General features: G+C 42.8%; 1 protein-coding gene and 1 long non-coding RNA gene across 8 annotated transcripts in view; one reads left to right on the top strand and one right to left on the bottom strand.

The window, feature by feature from the left end:
- Positions 1-2,216: 2,216 nt before the first annotated feature.
- Positions 2,217-12,296, bottom strand: LOC148686975 (uncharacterized). Its single transcript, XR_015948285.1, has 3 exons — positions 12,205-12,296; positions 6,374-6,466; positions 2,217-4,415 (listed from the first exon to the last, which is right to left on the bottom strand). It is a non-coding gene; the product is annotated as an uncharacterized LOC148686975 (long non-coding RNA).
- KBTBD8 (kelch repeat and BTB domain containing 8) overlaps positions 11,908-18,416 on the top strand; it is a 22,892-nt gene continuing 16,383 nt past the window's right edge. For 2 of the 7 annotated variants that reach the window (XM_035106698.3, XM_088662437.1), the window contains exon 1: positions 11,908-12,121. Coding sequence is in view for 2 of the 7 variants with exons in the window: in XM_088662440.1 (XP_088518566.1) it covers positions 12,229-12,244 (16 nt within the window). In the remaining 5 variants the exon portion in view is untranslated. Of the gene's footprint in view, positions 12,122-12,213; positions 12,245-13,143; positions 13,190-18,416 lie in introns of those variants that run through there. The other 5 variants (XM_088662440.1, XM_088662441.1, XM_088662438.1 and 2 more) reach the window with 4 other exon arrangements.

Raw genomic sequence — 18,416 nt, 5'->3', positions numbered from 1 at the left:
ACCATGAGTCTAGAATCAGATTATAAGAACGTAAGAGAATTCCTGCTGTATCAGACCAAAGGCTCCAAGGATTTCTGAACCCTGTTCTTATGGGTGCTCATGGGAAGTCTGCAAGGAGGATATAACGGAATGCCAAATGGCATATTTTAACCTGTTTGGAATTCAGTGAGAATGTGAACTTGCTGAAGCAGGAGATTCCAGCAACAAAGATTAAGGCCACCAAGGTTTATTATCATTAAGAAGCTTGTCCTTCTATTTGATGGTATTTTCTGAATGTTTCCTCCCTGCATCTGTGCTGAAAACAGGAGTGTGTATATAAAATTTGGATCATGTTTTTCTTTTCTTCTTTTCTTTAAAAAACATGACACTGGCCTCTTAATATTTAAAAAGGACATGCAAAATATGATCCAGATGTCACTGGCTTATGGCCATTTTATCCTGCCATTTTAGATTTGGAAAACTTTATTTGACTAGGAACAAAAGCAAGTAGGGCTAAATCCCACTGCTCATTTCCATAAAACGCCTGAGCTTAGAGGATATGAAAGGATTCCACCCAAAAGGATTTGAAAGAATTCTGCCCAAAGAGGAGTTCAAGAGCCTTGGTATAAAGAACTACTCACAAGGTTTAAGGTAAAGGGATGTGCCAGGATTTTGATAAGAGGGGAATCATGCGAAGTGAGCTGATTTTTCAAATTGCTAATTACCATCCATTCATCTACCGTATGTGGAGGACTGCAGCCCTGGATAAAGGCATAGTATTTGAAACATGATGTGTCTGGGTTCACAAAGTGCTGCTTTTTATTTTTATTTTGGTGGGGGTGGAATGGCACTGAAGGGTCGAAAAACAACCCTGGGCTTCCGGTTGACCACGCCATCTTGCTCAGACGGGGGTCCGCTCAGCAGAGCAGACCTCGGCGCTTCAGAGGTGGAGGGAATCGTTCCAGCGAAGCGAAACCTCCTTAAAAGCCCCAAATCGAGCTTTTTGGGGACGGATTTTGCCTGGCGGCGCCAAAAGCAGGCTCTCTCCTCCCAGGATCGGCTTTGTTTAAGCCCCCGAGAGCGAGGAGGTGAACCGCGGCGGACAGGCTGACACTGCTGCTCTGAGAGCGCGAAGCTGCGAGTCTGGGAAGTGGAGGCGGCCAATTCTTCCAAGAACATTCAGCAAATGAATAGACTGTGAGTAATTTGGATTCTTTGGAATGTAAATTAAGGCAACAATTTGGACCTGGGAGAGAGGGGAAAAGAGGAAGCCACCCCCCCCTACGGTAACATAAGAGACAGTAAACAGAAACCCGAAGCCGTAAACAGAAGATTTTAACTTAAAAGGATTCCTCAAAGGCATCAAAGAGAATCTCCCCTAAATGCAGGGTAAAAGGGGAGAGAGACTGTGGTTGTGAATGCCCTGCAGAAAGAGGTTAAGACTAAGAAATACCTTTCTTTTCCTCGGGAGCCGGCAGCCCAGACAACCCAGTGAGCTGATCAGGATTTATAGTTAAATTTTATTTCTATCTTTATCTCTGGACTTTTTGGAAATTCTTTTTTGGTCTATATGCTTTTGAAATGTGAGTTCGAACTTTATTTTTAAGAATGCAGCCAGCCTGTTAAAATGGAGTCGAGAAAATAGACTGCGATCATATTCCACCCCATGTGACAAGTTTTGACCTTGACAGGATTGAACTATGTCAACAAAAAGGTACCCGCCTGAGTTTCAGCGGACTGTTTTGACCTTAATGTGGGAAGCAAGAATAGAACTATGTCAAGAGGAGACACAACGGCAAGAGTTACAGCAACAATTCCAGATGGTGATGGCAGAATATTTTTTCTTAGAAGATGAAGCTTTTGAAACTGAAGAAGACGAATGTGAGAATGACAATGATGGTGATTGTGATTTGGAAGGAAAAGATGAAGATGAGGACTGTGATGATTTAACACAAAATGAAGCCCACCACGAAAAAAATGATGATTTTACTCTACAAAAAGTTGGATGGAGTGCCTCCCCTTCGAGGGGGGCACGATTGGATTTACTGGAACTCCAGAATGACCACAGGGAAGAAGGAAAAATTAAGCAGAGAAGAGAAGAAGCTCAGGGGTCTGATATGGAGGCATGGATGGCAAAAGACTGTAAACAGGGGGTGGGGTGAAGGGAAAGTGAAGTTGTGACTGTAAGGATGGGTTAATAGGATTATAACTGGACTGCTGACTATGGAACTTGCTGGATTGGTGGGGTGGAGCCGGTACTCGGGGGGTGTAAGGTTAGTTTGGGAATAGTTATAGGTTTAAAAAGTGAATTGATTCTGGAAAAAGGTGAAAATATGGAGGCCTATAGAGGGGGTAAAAATTAGGCACGGGAAGAAAAAATGGGAGTTTGATTTTTCAGTGATTGGACATTAGGCGAAAATGATAATAGTTAGTTTAAAAGTGGTATAAGATATAAAGGTGTATGTTATAAAATATGAACTATGAAACTGTTGAAGATGATAAATAAGGGAGGAAAACCGGGGAAGGGGGGAGGGTGGGGAAGCCCACAAAATATGGTTTAACAATTATGAATTTAACAATTATGATGAATTTTTTTTGTTTGTTTTTGTCTTTTTTCCTTTTTGTCTTTTTTCTTCTTCTCTTTTTTCTCTTTTTCTCTTTTTGTATTTTCTTTTTTTTTGGGTATGACAATAGATGGTTGGATGGATGAACTCCTGCGTACTGCCCTGGTTCACTGGAGCTCCCTGGTGGCAGGGGGGGGCTTCGGGGGCAGGGGAGGGGGAGGAGGACAGAAATCCAATCATAAAATGGACCACTTCTGACTGTTCACCTGCGTGGGATACTTCTGTGGCAGGGGAGGACCCATGGAGGGGGATGGGAAGAAGGTGGAAAAGGTGTTCATGTATGTACCATTCCTTGTAATTTGTAAAATCAATAAAAATTATGTTTTAAAAAAAAAAGAAAAAGAAAAACAACCCTGCTCTGCAGGAATATTTGCAAAGAATCACCAAATTATTCTTTCACAGTAGAATCATAGAATTGTAGAGTTGGGAGGGATCCCAAGGGTCATCTAGTCAAACCCCCTGCAATGCAGGAATCGAAAGCATCCATGACAAATGGCCATGGAAACTCTGATCAAACCTCCAATGGAGAGTCTACTGCCTCCTGAGGGAGTCGATTCCACTGTTGAACAGCTCTTTACTCTCTGAAAGTTCTTCCTGATGTTTAGTCAGAGCCTCCTTTCTTGTAACTGAAGCAATCGGTTTGAATCCTACCCACCGGAGCAGGAGAAAACAAGCTTGTCCCATCTTCCATGTGACAGCCCTTTGGATATTTGAAGATGGCTATCATATCTCCTCTCAGTTTCCTCTTTTCCAGGCTAAACATACCCAGCTCTCTTGACCGTAGATGGTATCAGTTATGCAGATGTGGTGGTGTGGTCTTAGAGAACAAATTTTAAACATCTTGAGGTCATGTGCATGTGTGTGAGCTGGAACGTGGGGTTGGGGGTGGGCTGTCTTCCCAAAACAACAAATGGTTCCAATAAAAATGTCCCTCCTGTTTCTTGACATTAGCAGCGCTGGTGCCCATCAGGGGTTCTTGTTTCCAACAGCTTGCCTCAGTGAGATCAAATCCAGTGGGCAGCATGTGGTAATCAGAAATGGCAACCTGGCTATCTGCCCCATTAATTACTCCCTGCCATTCTTTGGTTGATTCTGATGTGACATGCTTTGCACTCAGTGTGAAAAGATTAATCTGCTTTCAAGGGCAACTGCCCCCCAGTGACCTCTCTTCTTTGCTTTCCCCTGATCAAGTTAATTGCCAATAATGAACAGCATCAGCTCAAGGATTCTTCGAGAAACACACACACACACACACCACCCTCACCAAAGTGTTGTACAGAGCAAGTCCTTAAATATGAAGCTGGCTAATTAAATCTATGTATCAGTGTATTTAATTACTGTAGTGCTACTTAATGGACACGTCTTCTAAAGATAGCGTTGCTGCAAATGACACACTTCATCTGCTTTTGAAAGATGGCAAATTATTCAAGGCTTCTGCTGTTCTTCTCAACAGCGTAAAGGGTGAGGCATATCAGGCTTCGGGGCTGGCTGAGATCTGTCAAATATTGCCATTGAGGTTGCAGTTCAGCCACATTCACTATTAGAATGAGCAGTGATGTGGTGTCCTGCACTGGCTGGAAGGGTGGTGTTCTGCATGGAGGTGATGTTGTGAGGACTCCCATGTCACAGAACACCTCCTGGTGAAAGCAGCTGTCACTGTGATGATTAGACCCTGCAGAGCTGGTGAGCCAGTTACAACAGTCTGCCTTAAAGATCCACAAATAAACGTGGATCTTGAAAACAAACAATATTTGATGTACACTTCTGTTGAGGCCACCATTCTGTGCGCCAGAGCAGGATTGGAGCTGTTCTCTGTAAAATGCATACCGTCACTTATAATGTATTTTATTTATGCTTATGTTTTTAAATATGCTGCAAGTCACTTGGAGACCTATATGGAACAAGCAACCAACAAGCCTAAATAACAACAGGAATAATCATTTATTTCCCTTCTAGTTTCTTTACAATGTAATGAAATAAACTTATTGAAACCATGTTTTTCCACCTGTTGATATCTGAGGGGCTCAATGAATGAGGGAGTGAATTATGTGCTTTGTGCTGACTTCCCTTGACTGGCCTCAGGGCATGATCTTGGAAAGATTCTAATTCAATTTTAGCTTGTCCTCGATCCTTACAGTGCCAGAAAGGTAAGGTGCTAGTAAATATTAGCATTTAGCACATCATGGCTGTTTCCTGAGGCAGCAGCTGAGGACCACTGAAAGAACCTCTGTGGCAGAAATAGTTCTCTGCTTCTGCCAGCAGTAAAGATATCCCAAGTCTCAGCAAACCAACAAACAAAGCATTTGACCATATCATTATGATTGTTGGCTTGACACTGTAACAGTAAGTCTTGGGTATCAAAGCAGTGCAATGGTTAGTTTTGTTTGACCATCTAATAAAGATCCCACCTCCTCCTAGGATAGAGATGAAATAAAGAGACACTTGTCTAAAGGTAAAGGCAAAGGGACCCCTGAGCATTAGGTCCAGTCTTGAATGACTCTGGGGTTGCAGCGCTCATCTCGCTTTACTGGCTGAGGGAACGGGCGTACAGCTTCCAGGTCATGTGGCCAGCATGACAAAGCCACTTCTGGCGAACCAGAGCAGCACACGGAAACGCTGTTTACCTTCCCGCTGTAGCGATACCTATTTATCTACTTGAACTTTGACGTGCTTTCGAACTGCTAGGTTGACAGGAGCTGGGACCGAGCAACGGGAGCTCACCCTGTCATGGGGATTCGAACCGCTGACCTTCTCATCGGCAAGCCCTAGGCTCTGTGGTTTAACCCACAGTGCCACCCGCATCCCTTGTCTAGGGAACTGTTAATTGCAAAGTGAACCAAACGGATGCCATTATTTAAATTGTGTAAGGAATATTAGGCTGGGGTGCCTCCCAGACTTATAAGCTAGCTGCCATCCCGCCAAAATTTTGTACATGTTTGTTTATTACTAGATTCCTTACCCGCCCTCCATCATGAGGTCCCAGGGCAGGTTACAGTAATTTTAAAACACAATATTAAAAATAGATTACAATTAAGAGAACAAGGTCGGTCCTAAATTATATACTTATCTTGTTGATTTATACAAAGTATTAGTAAAATGCCAATTCATTTAGAAAAAAACCCCATGATGTCATAGGAAGCTCGGTACAGCATGGTAGCAGAGGCAATCTTGCACTTCTGCTGCCATTGGCTACCCTGAGCTTCCCCTCCCCATCCCAGAAGGCAGCAGCAACCACAGTGTTGGGAAGCCGAGAGGCCAACAGAGCTCCACTTGCACTGCCCCACTGCCCTCTACTGCCTCTATTTTAAGGACATTCTGGTCCAAGCCCAGTTTAAGAATAAGGAAGTTAAGCAAGGAGTGTCAGGCCTTTGAAGCTGCTTATCAACATTTTGCATCAGAACAGCAGCCTCAACAAGCACACGGGTCACCTGGCCAGTCTTCCCCACTATGATAAGCTGCATTTTATAGTATTTATTTCTTAATTTGCATCCTTCATCTAAATTAGTACATGCATTTTCAATGCAAGTCTCTGCCCTTCTTTGTCCACTTTTATTTTGCAGCCGTGTAAAGAGGCCACCCTAGCCATTGATGATAGATGGCCCTACAGAGGTGAGGTGGAGATAAAAATCTAGTTGGTGGTTATAATCCCCTTCCCCCATCCCCTCGCATCCAAGTCAGAAGCGTTACAAAGGAAATCTACCGTGAGAAGAAAAGTTTCCTTTCTGAAAGACAAGATTAAATTATCCATATCTGTATTAGACAACACTCACCATTTCATTGCTTCATTTTGCACACTAATCCAGCCAGCCTCTGCAGCAGGAGATAGGAAACAGTGAGGGCTTCGGGGAAGCAGGACCCGCCGGCTGAGAAGGACAAATATCCAAGAATGTCATTTGCTACAAGGTAGGAGTCGTAGGTATTCTTCCTCCACTTTCATTTTTATACAGCGCTGGTCAATTTCACAGCCCATAGCAATGCTGAATGGGGAAATTGGAAACCAGCAGAATCGATTTGCAGAAGTGAGGCTCTATTTTCTTTTACAGCTCTCTCATCAGAGTTGCTATCATTCCCGTGTTATGTGGTATTATTATCGAAAAGAAGCCTGGGCATTGCTGATAATTGCTAAGAGAGGCTGAAGCCGTCCTCTTTAAGTAGAAATGGAACCACATTGCCACACTCCCCAAAGGTGCTGGCTCTGAATGTTTCTTTAGGTTGTCAATAATACATTGGAAGGGTCAGTGCTTAAGGTTCTCACATCAGGAGCCTGCCTGATACTGGCACGCACCAGGAAGCCTCTCCTGCTAAAAATGGAGGTGTGCTAATAATGGAGTCACCCAAGATCTAGGGCAAGGCACTCTACAGATGTGCAAGGGCATCCCATCTTTGGCATTCCTTCATGTGCTAGATTTAAGTATTTATTTTTAAAATGTGTTAGTGGGATTTCTGCTGGACAGGAACTGAAGGCAATGTACAATTAACAGCAAGTTTAAAAAAATAGTTTTGAATGGATAAAACAAAAGAGAAACAAAAATATAGCTAAATGAGCATAGAAAGGCACAGCATGCTGCTTTCTCACCAAATGCTTCTGGGAAGCCCATCATCAAGAGCATGAATGCGCCAGACATCTCCCACCCCCATATTGCCGGGTAGCAACCAATCCTCCTTGCGGGGTCAGGAAATCTCCCCCCACCTGCCCCTGTCAAAGTACAGAATACCAGATGAGTTATTCTAGCACCGCCCCTCTCCACCACCAAAGACTGCTGTTTTATTGAGGATGTATTCTGTAGTATGTCCTTAATGAAATAAAACCAGATGCAGGTGGGGAGAGTGCTGTTGCACTCATACCCTGTTTGTAAATGTTTCTCATAGGCATCTGGTTGGCAACTCCAAGAACAGGATGCAGGACTAGATGGGCCACTGGCCTGATTCAGCAGGCTCTTTTCATGTTCTTATTTATACTACAGATGAAACTCGGAAAATTAGAATATCGCCGAAAAGTGCATTTATTTCAGTAACGCAACTTTTTATTTTTTATTTTTATTTTTACAAATGCTTTTGGAAATTCCACAGTAATAAAAGGTGAAACCAATATATGAGATAGATGCATGACATGCAAAGCAAGATATGTAAAGCCTTTATTTGTTGTAATTGTAATTATTTGTCGTTAGGTGGGTCAATTATAAATGGAATGTAATTAATGAAATGTAATAGCGATGTTTATTTTTGTATTATTGTAACTATTGGTTACTGTGGAATTTCCAAAAGAAAACATTTGTAAAAGTTAAAAGAAAAGAAAAATAGTAAGTTGCGTTACTGAAATAAATGCACTTTTCGATGATATTCTAATTTTCCAAGTTTCACCTGTATATTATCCATACTTCATCAGTTGTTCTAAACATAGCTGCCAAGTTTTCCCTTTTCTCGCGAGGAAGCCTATTCAGCATAAGGGAATTTCCCTTAAAAAAAGGGGAGAACTTGGCAGCTATGGTTCTAAAACATGGGTAGGCAAACTAAGGCCTACCCTTCTGGCCCAATTGCCTTCTAAATCCGGCCCGCAAACGGTCTGGGAATCAGCGGGTTTTTACATGAGTACGGTAGAATGTGTCCTTTCATTTAAAATGCATCTCTGGGTTATTTGTGGGGCCTGCCTGGTGTTTTTACATGAGTAGAATTTGTGCTTTTATTTAAAATGCATCTCTGGGTTATTTGTGGGGCATAGGAATTTGTTCATTTTACTCTCCAAAATATAGTCCAGCCCCCTACAAGGTCTGAGGGACAGTGGACTGGACCCCTGCTGAAAAAGTTTGCTGATCCCTGTTCTAAGATGTCGACCCAATGTTTTTTTAATTTTTTTATTATTTAAACAAATTTACCATGAGTTTGACCAAACTGCGGGAGGCAGTGGAATACAGGAGTGCCTGGCGTGCTATGGTCCATGGGGTCACGAAGAGTCGGACACAACTAAACGACTAAACTGTTAGGTTTTTCCTTTAAGACTGATGTGGTCAATGGTGCTACACAGAGATGTGTGTTTGTAACCTTGATCTGAATGATAGCACACCTGTGAGCTTTTGCTAATTTGAATAATTGAAGGTAGAGTTTGCTTACTGTCATGTGATTGGGTAATTGACTATTTTGAATTCTGTATTTAAGCTATGCAAATGGTTCGTGGGTGTGGCGGTGATGTATTGTGAAATGAGAGGAATGGAGTAGAGGAGTGTGGTGTGTATATAATTGTAAATAAAAGCAAGCAAAGATACTGAAGACGACTTTGATATTTCATCGACCCTGCCGCTGTTGCCACTCGGTTGGTGCGTATTTTGCCCAACATAAACAACAACAACCATAACAACTTAACAATCAATATATCCAATCACATTTCCCCCCCCCCTTTTATTCCCTCCCAGCCCTCCTTCTCCCACCCTCCATGGACTTCCCTCAGCTCTCCTCTCTGGTTTGTTTATACATATTGTTCTCTGCATGTTATAAATTTGTACATCTATTTTGCTAATAAAATTGTGGATGTTTATTCAAAACCTGCCAAGGAGTCCAAATCTTTCTGTTGTCTTTTAAAGTAATCTGTAAAAAGTTCCCATTCTTCTTTAAAGTCACGGTTGTTAACTTTTGCCAGTTCCGCATAACTCATCAGTCTTTCTTGCCATTGTTCTTTCCTTGGGATTTCGTCAGTCTTCCATCTTTGTGCTAACAAGACTTTTGCCACTGTTGTAGCATACATTAATAAGTTCTTTGTTTTCCTTGGCAGGTCTTTTCCTAAGATCCCTAACAAAGATGTCCACCCAATGTTAACACAGTAGGGTGCTGCCTCAAAGAGAGGCATTTTCTATTGTTGTCTCTGTACCTACCTCTGCCATGTGTGAAGTAGCAACCACCAGTCACTTCAGATGTCTTGTGAAGACATACCTTTTTGCCCAGACTTTCCCTAACCCATAAGATTGGACCCTGCTTTATGTGTTTAAATCTTCTAATTCTGTGTTTTATTTGTAATTATTTGCTTTTATGTGTTTTTGTTCTTTTAATACTGTGATGATATATTGTTTGTTTTTTAGACTGTACTCCACTTAAGAGATTTTGGAAACATTAAGCAGTTTATAAATGCTTTAAAATAACTAAACTTATTTACAGCTGCTATACTACAGCACAACAAAAGCAGGATGAAAAGAAACAAAGAAGCCCTGGAACAATAGTGGTATGAAAAGCTATAGGATTTCAGCAGGAAGTTACAGGACATGCACCAATTGGAAATGAAGCCATTCCGAAGCTTTTGCAGACCCAAACAGTATTAAAAGCAGGATCGCAAATAACGACCCTCATACCCTCCATAGCTGCCAAGTTTTCCCTTTTCTCGCGAGGAAGCCTATTCAGCATAAGGGAAAATCCCTTTAAAAAAGGGATAACTTGGCAGCTATGATACCCTCATGAGCACAAATAATCATGGATGCACAGTAAAAAGGATGCCTGAAGGGGCCCTGAGACACACTGTTAATTACTGAAATAAAATTATATATTATTTATATCTGAAATTTTCAAAGCACAGTCGATCCTCACAGCATCCCTGATCTGGTTAAACTGAAATACTCTAACTCAAGGCCACATGCAGCTGAATCCTATGCATGTTTACCTGGAAGAAAATTCTACTGTGTTGAACAGGGCTTATTCTCAGGTAAGCATGCAGGTCAGTCCTGATAATTTTCATGTGTGAGCAGAGATGTAGAAAAGGGAGCCTTTTGAGCCCAGCTTTATTTTTATGTATTTATTTTACACAAAATGTATATTTAACTTGACTGGGTTTTTTTTTTAAAAAAGAATGCCTTAAAGCCGTTTACAAAAAGAACAGAACATTTTTTTAACCAGCTATTTAAACACACACAAAATTAATTAAAATCAACGGATAAGCTAAAAAACAGTTTAAAACAAAGGTCAACATCACATATGTCTGCATTGGCTTGCCTAAACCAAAGTGTTTTTAAGATTATAGAATTGTAGAGTTGGAAGGTACCCTGAGGATCATCCAGTCCAACTCACTGCAATGCAGGAATGTGCCACTGTCCCAGGGGGGATCGAACCTGCAATCTTGGTGTTACCAGCACTAGGCTCAGTCTAACTGACTGGGGTACTGGAAAGCTGGAAAGTCGGAATCTACTAAGGAGTGTGTAACAACACACTCCTTAGCGGATGACAAAGCCGCTTCTGGCAAACCAAGAGCAGCACACGGAAATGCCGTTTACCTTCCTGCCAGAGCGGTACCTATTTATCTACTTGCACTTTTATGTGCTTTCGAATTGCTAGGTTGGCAGGAGCTGGGACCGAGCAACAGGAGCTCACCCCGTCGCAGGGATTCAAACCACCAACCTTCTGATTGGCAAGCCCTAGCCTCTGTGGTTTAACCCACAGCGCCACCTGCGTAGTGACAACAATCACTACTATTATCCTAAAGGAAAACCATCCCTATTTGAAACCTATTGAAAACCATCCCTATTTTCTTCTAGGACTCTTGATGCACTCAACTCACTAGCTAAATAAATAAATAAATAAATAAATAAATTATACCCTGCCCATCTGGCTGGGTTTCCCCAGCAACTCTGGGCTGCTTCCAACAAAATATTAAACACAGAATAAAACATCACACATTAAAAGATTCCCTAAACAGGGCTGCCTTCAGATGTCTTCTAAAAGTATGGTACCGGTAGTTGTTTTTTCCTTTGACCTCTGGTGGGAGAGTGTTCCACAGGGCGGGCGCCACTACCAAGAAGGCCCTCTGCCTGTTTCCCTGAAACTTTGCTTCTTGCAGTCCGGGCAGAACGATGGGGGGTGGAGAAAACCTTCATTAGGAATAGCAAAAGCCTCCGACTTACATTTTACTTTCGTTTCCACACTCAGAAAAATGTATTATCTTATTAAAACTATGTAAACTTGTGGACTTGACAAATATATCGTGTGTGTGTATTCACACACAATGCTATGAACTGCCCTGAGATCCTGGGATGAAGGGCGGTGTGTACAAATTTAACCAATAAAATAAATAAATACGAACGACAGCAATAATAAACGACCACCGCGCCCTTTGATCCAAAGCACCAGCCCTGGCCGAAGCCTATATATCGGACCACACTCGAGTCATCCACCGCGACCTCTGCGGATTATCTCCTCAGAACAGCGAGCCACCCACTTGACGAAGAGCTGCGCGCTCACTTCAGAACTACGATTCCCGAGGTGCACTTCGCGGGAGTCCCGCGGCTGCGACTGGGGCGGAAAGCGGGTGGGAAGGGAAAACACACACCGCAGAACACAGACGACACGCACGCGCGCGCACACATATTAAAACTACAACTCCCAGCAGCGACCGAGGGCTCGCCGGCCAATCCGAGCTCGCGAGCGTGCGGCGTGTATGTGAAGTAGGGCGGGGGGGAGCCCGTCCTTTGGCGGAGCCGACTGGAAGCCGCGCTGGCGGCGGCGTGATCCGCTCTGGACGAGAGGGTAGCCGAGGAAGGCAATAAAGGGTGTGTGTGGGGGAGAGAGGGAAGCTTCGCCCCCCCCACTTCCTCCTCCTCCCCTCAGCCTCGTGGTGGGCCCACCCACTCACCCTTCCCCTCGCCCGCCCCGCAGTATGGCTGCCGTGGGAGGTGGGCGCAGCTGGGCCGGGGCCTGAAGGCGGTTGGCGTCGCGGGTGTGTGTGTGTGTGTGAACAGCGGGGGCGGGGCTCCGGTGAGGTGCGCGAGGGAGGGTAGGTGGGCGCGCGAGGTAGTCCGCGAGGGGCTTTCGAGGCCTGGCTGCTGGGAGGGGCCGGGAAGCAGTTCCATTGCAAGGGTCTTGCGGGGGGTAGGGTGGATGTATCAAAGTGAATGCTGGAGGGGAGCGGCGTTGCTGATTATATGTTGGGGTGGGGGGCGTCTCTGTGGGATTGGTGTTGTGGGGTACTGTGTTGTTATTGTTAATATTATTATTACTATTACTTGCGAAGTCCAAATGTGCAGGGAAGGGTTGTCAACTTAATAAAGGCCCATGGCACTTCCTTGTGCTGTGTGTGTTATTAGCTGGGTATAGACAAGTGTGGGAGGTGTCAGCCAAGAAGCCTTAGGCACGTCAGCCCTACTCAGAAATAGGCCCCACTGTGCTCACTAGGGCTTTCTGGCAGGTAAGTGTGTGTAGGTTAGCATCCCCAGTTAGTTAGGCAGGTTTTGAATTGGATAAGTGGCCCTTGTGTTTTGGGGTAAGGGGTGGGTGTGAGTGTGGGTGGGGTCTGACTCGCCACAGGTGCCATCTTGGAAGAGGCATAGCTTCCCATTGTGTAGGAAGGAGGACTGGGGGTGCTGATGTGAGGTAAAATGATAATAATTAGAAGGAGCCTCTCCAAACATCTCTTATCTCTCTCACACACATGGCAGTGTCTGTAAGCAACAGGGTTTGGATCTGGAGGTTGTATAGCTGAAATGTATAGGGCTTTGTCAATGTGCAGTGTGTCTGTGTCATGAATGTGCATGTAAATTGAGTTAAGTGGCTTGAATATACGTTTCCCCTGTAGGGTCCTGGGGTATGTGGAAACGAGGAGGACCTGGATGAGGCAATTGGTGAGTGCACTAGATATCATTAAATGACTAGACACTTCTCTGAGGCAGTAGATGAATTCACAATCAAATGCAGAATTCCCAGATACATTTCTTAAAAAATAAAATAAAAAATTGCTGCTAAACATGAGAAACCTTTGTGAGTTAGTTCTTAAAGGCACATCTTAGCCATATCTATGTGTAAAAAATGCATTGGTCAGGTATTGTCAAAAATCCACAAATGCAGTTGCCATAGTTGCTTGGCAAGCATTATCAACCCCAATCCCCAACTATATCATGCAGATTGGCTGTGATTTCAAGCTGCACTTTCTGGGCACGTAGAACACCTTCCAAACTGTCTCCATTGTAGGATGGCTTTCCAAGAACAAGCAATTGTGGACTCATGTTAAAGTTCTTTCCCACTTTTTGAAGAAAAAGGCTCCCAAAAGGTTAACAACAACAACAGTGTTATTATTTGTACTCTGCCCATGTAGCTGAGTTTCCTCAGCCACATGCGGTATTCACGCAATACAGTATAGCATACAAATTTACACCAGCCATCTCTGTAAAATATTGAATGAAAAATCTGCAGGGCGGAGAAATCTTTCAAAAAACCAGCCCTGACCCACAAATGCTGGAAGAGATCAGAGCACCTTGTAGGGGTGGATAGGGCAAAACTTCAAAGACTGAAAGTTTGTATGAGTGGTTGTCTCAGCAGACATAAAACTTGGGCAGGATAAGTCAGTTACTGTGCAGGAGAAAGGTGAAGTATCATGTAAGACCGTATAGTGGAAGCAAAAGTATCCAGATTAAGAATGTTTTGATAGTAGAATGGGATTTGTAATATGTTTAAATACCCAATCTTCCCCTCTGGGAATTTTGCTTGCTTTGTTGCTTTAACAAAAGGTTGCTTAATTGTTACTTTTCTTGGCACTCCTTGCAAGATTTTTATGCTTTGTCGTCTTTATTTGTTATGTACTAATGGTTGAGGCATAGATTTTAAAGATAATTAAATTAAATGCAATTTATGTCAGCTTCTTAAGATCTTACCATAGAGGTAAAATGCATAGTAGGTCTTTCAGGGCTTTTATTTTATTTTTGTCAGTTGGTTACAAATATTAGCCTATTGCTAGGAGCAATAGCTTCAAATATTAAGTACAAAATATTTTCCAATCCATATGAAGTTTTGCTCTAGCCAGCATTGAGTGGTGATAAATCATAAGCAGGTTTACTTCCCCAATACAGAATTGTTTCTCATAGTACAGAAGTGGCATATGATTAAAGCTTTAATTATGAACCAAAACTGCAAATGACTTATTACAGTGGTACCTCGGGTTACAAACTTAATTTGTTCCGGAGGTCCAAACTGTTCTTAACCTGCGGTGCGCTTTCGCTAATGGGGGCTCCCGCTGCCGCCATTGTGCAATTTTCATTCTCATCCTGGGGCAAAGTTTGCAACCCGAGGTACTGCATCCGGGTTAGTGGAGTTTGTAGCCGGAAGTGTTTGTAACCTGAGGTACCACTGTAATCTTAATGGGTTGTATACTTGTATCTAAGCATTTGGAAACTCTGCCAATACACTGAGAGAGCTCTGACTTGGAGCTAAAGATGAAAGAGGAGTAAGGTAAGAAAACCCAACTCTTGCTTTCAACCTTATAATCAGGCTATCTGTTTTCAATAAATGTATGAGGAAGACGAGCAAACATAATGCCTGGGGAGGTCTTATTATGGCCTGTTTGGGTTTAAAAAATGTATTATTCCTGATTTTGGGGATTACAAACTGTGATACCATTACATTAATCCCCTTGCCCTATTATTAGTTCCCTCAGTAATAACATCTTATCCCTGTCCCCAACCCCACTTTTTAAAAAATTAGCAGTGCAGGAGCAAGGAACATGGTGGGTGTGTAATTTGAAATTTGTTAGCATTTGCAGGTGGGGCAACTGGGTGGTGGTCTTTGGCTTTGACAGAAATGCTTACCATAGTTTGCCAGGATGAAGGAATTAGTAGTTCTTTTAAGTGTAAGATAAGTCAAGGCCAAGTTTCTTGTTTCAGCATTCTACTTTTAACAGTGGCTGTTCAGATACTACTGGGAAGTCCAGGGACAGGGTATGAGTACAACAGAGTGCAAGATTTTTGGAGATTAAGCAACTGGCCGCATCCCACATCAAAATTGATTATTTTCGAGAATAGGCCCTTAAGCATCAGTTGAGTTCCAGCTGCTGCCAATCAGTAGACAATACTAAGCTGAGGTAGACCATTGTTTTGACTTTGTATAAGGCATCTTCCTGTGTTTATCAGAGTCAGGAGTTTAATTCTGCTGATCTACTGGAGTTTTGTTCGTTACAATTTCTAGGTTCTTCAGCTTATTAGAAAAAGAGTTCTTTTTTATTTACAAAAATAGGAAAACATATTAATGACTTTGGCATTGTTAACAGCAAATGAATGAATGGTAGGGCACAGATAATGCAATCATAGTGAAGTGAATACATCCAGCAGATCTACATTGTTGTGGAGTCTCATAATGTTCTCATTCCCAAGTATATATTGTACAAGCTTCATTTTAGCTGAAAGCATGAGAGGGGTTGAGATTCTTGTTTGACTGCTTTGTGTAAAGTGATTGAGAATAATTAAACAATTTTTAAAATTGTTTAGAGCTGTAGTTCTCAACCTTTTCAGACCTGGGACCCAGCTTTAGCCCAAACACACAATTGGGGACCTTTTCTATATTGAATTTGTACTGTGGTCAGGTGACTGCTACTGGATCCTGTTTCACCAGTAGGGCTGGGTGATATCTTGTTTTCAACATCACAGTATATCACCAGCTAAATTTCATGATATCTCCTGCCAACCTAGCAGTTTGAAAGCATGCCAGTGCAAGTAGATAAATAGGTACCGCTGTGGCAGGAAGGTAAATGGTGTTTTTGTGCGCTCTGGCTTCCTTCACTGTGTTCCGTGGGCCAGTAGTGGTTTAGTCATGCTGGCCACATGACCTGGAAAGCTGTCTGTGGACAAACACCGGCTCCTTTGGCCTGAAAGTGAGATGAGCGCCGCACCCCATAGTTGCCTTTGACTGGACTTAACCGTCCAGGGGTCCTTTACCTTTTTACCTATATCACGATATATGCAGTGGTGGAGGGTCTTGCCATGCCTCCCCGTGGCGGCAGAGGGTCTTGCCTTACCTCCCTGCAGCAGCGGAGGGTGTGCCCTGCTTAACCGCAGCAGCAGCGGGCTTTGCTGTGCCTCCCTGCGGCAGCAGAGGGTCCCTCTGTACCTCCTTGCAGCAGCCAAGGGCCTTCATGAGGCTCCCTGGGACGGTGGAGGGCCTTAAAGTGTAAGGAAGTAGTAGATTTAATAAAAATATTAAATAAACTTCTATATATTATATTTAATGTATTTTCAACTAATTTGTGAGTAGTTTAAGTGATTTACTAGTCAAGTTGCATCTGTTTCCTCACTCAAGAGGTCTAAGTGGAATATGCATGCATTTCTCACTGAGTTCAACTAAACTTACTTTTATGTTCCTGGGAGTAAACCCCATTGAATTCAGTAGGGCTTGCTTTCACTGCTTACTGAAAAATACCCTCATCATTCTCAGACATCTTCTTCCCTCCACCCCCCCCAAAGCCCCCATCCCACTAATTCTCCCTTTTTGCAAGCAAGCAAGCAAGCAAAAAGATAGTCTCCTTCACATTCAAAAAAGCACCCTTCCTTATTAATATGGAGGAAAGCTGTTTAGGGGGAACCAACAACATAAACACCTCCAGAAAATAAAAATAAAAACTTCCTCTTTTTTTCACTGGTGAGAGAAGAAAGAAGTGCTTTCCAGTTCCTTGGTTACTTTGCCTCTTTGATTGTCTAGCTGTGGAATTGTTAGCAAGCTCTGTATGATTAGTTGAGCTCTAAGTAGAAAGATACCGGTGAAGCTGAAAGAGTTTGCTGGTTGGTGTGAGGGCTTATTGTCATTTTTTATTGGTTAGGAGGGAGGAGGGGGAGAACAAAAAATGCTGGAGACAATGCCTGCAAATTATCTGCAAAGTATGATTCAGTTGAGCTACCCCCTGGGAAGCTGTTAACTCTTCAGCTTTTGTTCAATGGTATATTGCCTTGTTGAAACACTTAAAACAATGTTATTTCAATACAATTCAACATTTTGTGATTTATTGCATAGCCCTGTTCACCAGCTGAAGATTACTGGTTCATAGTATCTGAATATATGGGAAGAATGGACCCTGGTTTCATTCAATCTAAATCTGAACCCTAAGAACTCTGGTGTTCTGTGGGGACAGGATCAAGAAGATGTTTGAAGCGTTCCTCTCTGAATTTTTTGTGGATGGTTAAAATTGTAGCTTTCAAAACAAAAATGAGATTTCATTATTATAGAGCACCTTTTTATTTTTATTTTTTGTATGGCATAGTATGTTCTTAATGCCTGTTTTGTGGTCGTTCTGTAATAATGGAAGCTTTTGTTGTTGTTTAGTCGTTTAGTCGTGTCCGACTCTTCGTGACCCCATGGACCATAGCACGCCAGGCACTCCTGTCTTGCACTGCCTCCCGCAGTTTGGTCAAACTCATGTTGGTAGCTTCGAGAACACTGTCCAACCATCTTGTCCTCTGACGTCCCCTTCTTCTAGTGCCCTCAATCTTTCCCAACATCAGGGTCTTTTCCAAGGATTCTTCTCTTCTCATGAGGTGGCCAAAGTATTGGAGCCTCAGCTTCACGATCTGTCCTTCCAGGGAGCACTCAGGGCTGATTTCCTTAAGAATGGATAGGTTTGATCTTCTTGCAGTCCATGGGACTCAAGAGTCTCCTCCAGCACCATAATTCAAAAGCATCAATTCTTCGGCGATCAGCCTTCTTTATGGTCCAGCTCTCAATTAATCCTATTATATGCTGATGTGAGGCAACTCTGGAATGTCCTTAAAAAGTCGTAAAAAAAATCATCTACCCCATTCTTCTCTGTTGAGAAAGTGTCACTATGTCCAATATATAAAACAGATTTCAATTCCAGTTGGTGTGGTTATTGGAAGTCTGTGAGTGTTTCAGTTTTAGATACACTGGGATAAGTACAAAAACAATTGAGCCCTGTAAGTTTATCAGGACCAACTGTTGGGTTGCTGCTGGACCTGAGGTGGGTTGCAAAAGTAGCACTGCTACCATGCAAATATGATTTTAAAAAATTAAGAAAGTGGGTTCCCAAATTTAAGAAGAATGAAAGTCCACGATGGTTTTAGTTCTTTCAGTACAAGA

This window comes from Zootoca vivipara, chromosome 2, assembly GCF_965207765.1.
Source record: "Zootoca vivipara chromosome 2, rZooViv2.hap1.1, whole genome shotgun sequence".
NCBI classification, from domain to species: domain Eukaryota; kingdom Metazoa; phylum Chordata; class Lepidosauria; order Squamata; family Lacertidae; genus Zootoca; species Zootoca vivipara.
Note: the sequence above shows the minus strand (reverse complement) of the source record. Positions and strands in the feature narration are given on the sequence as shown.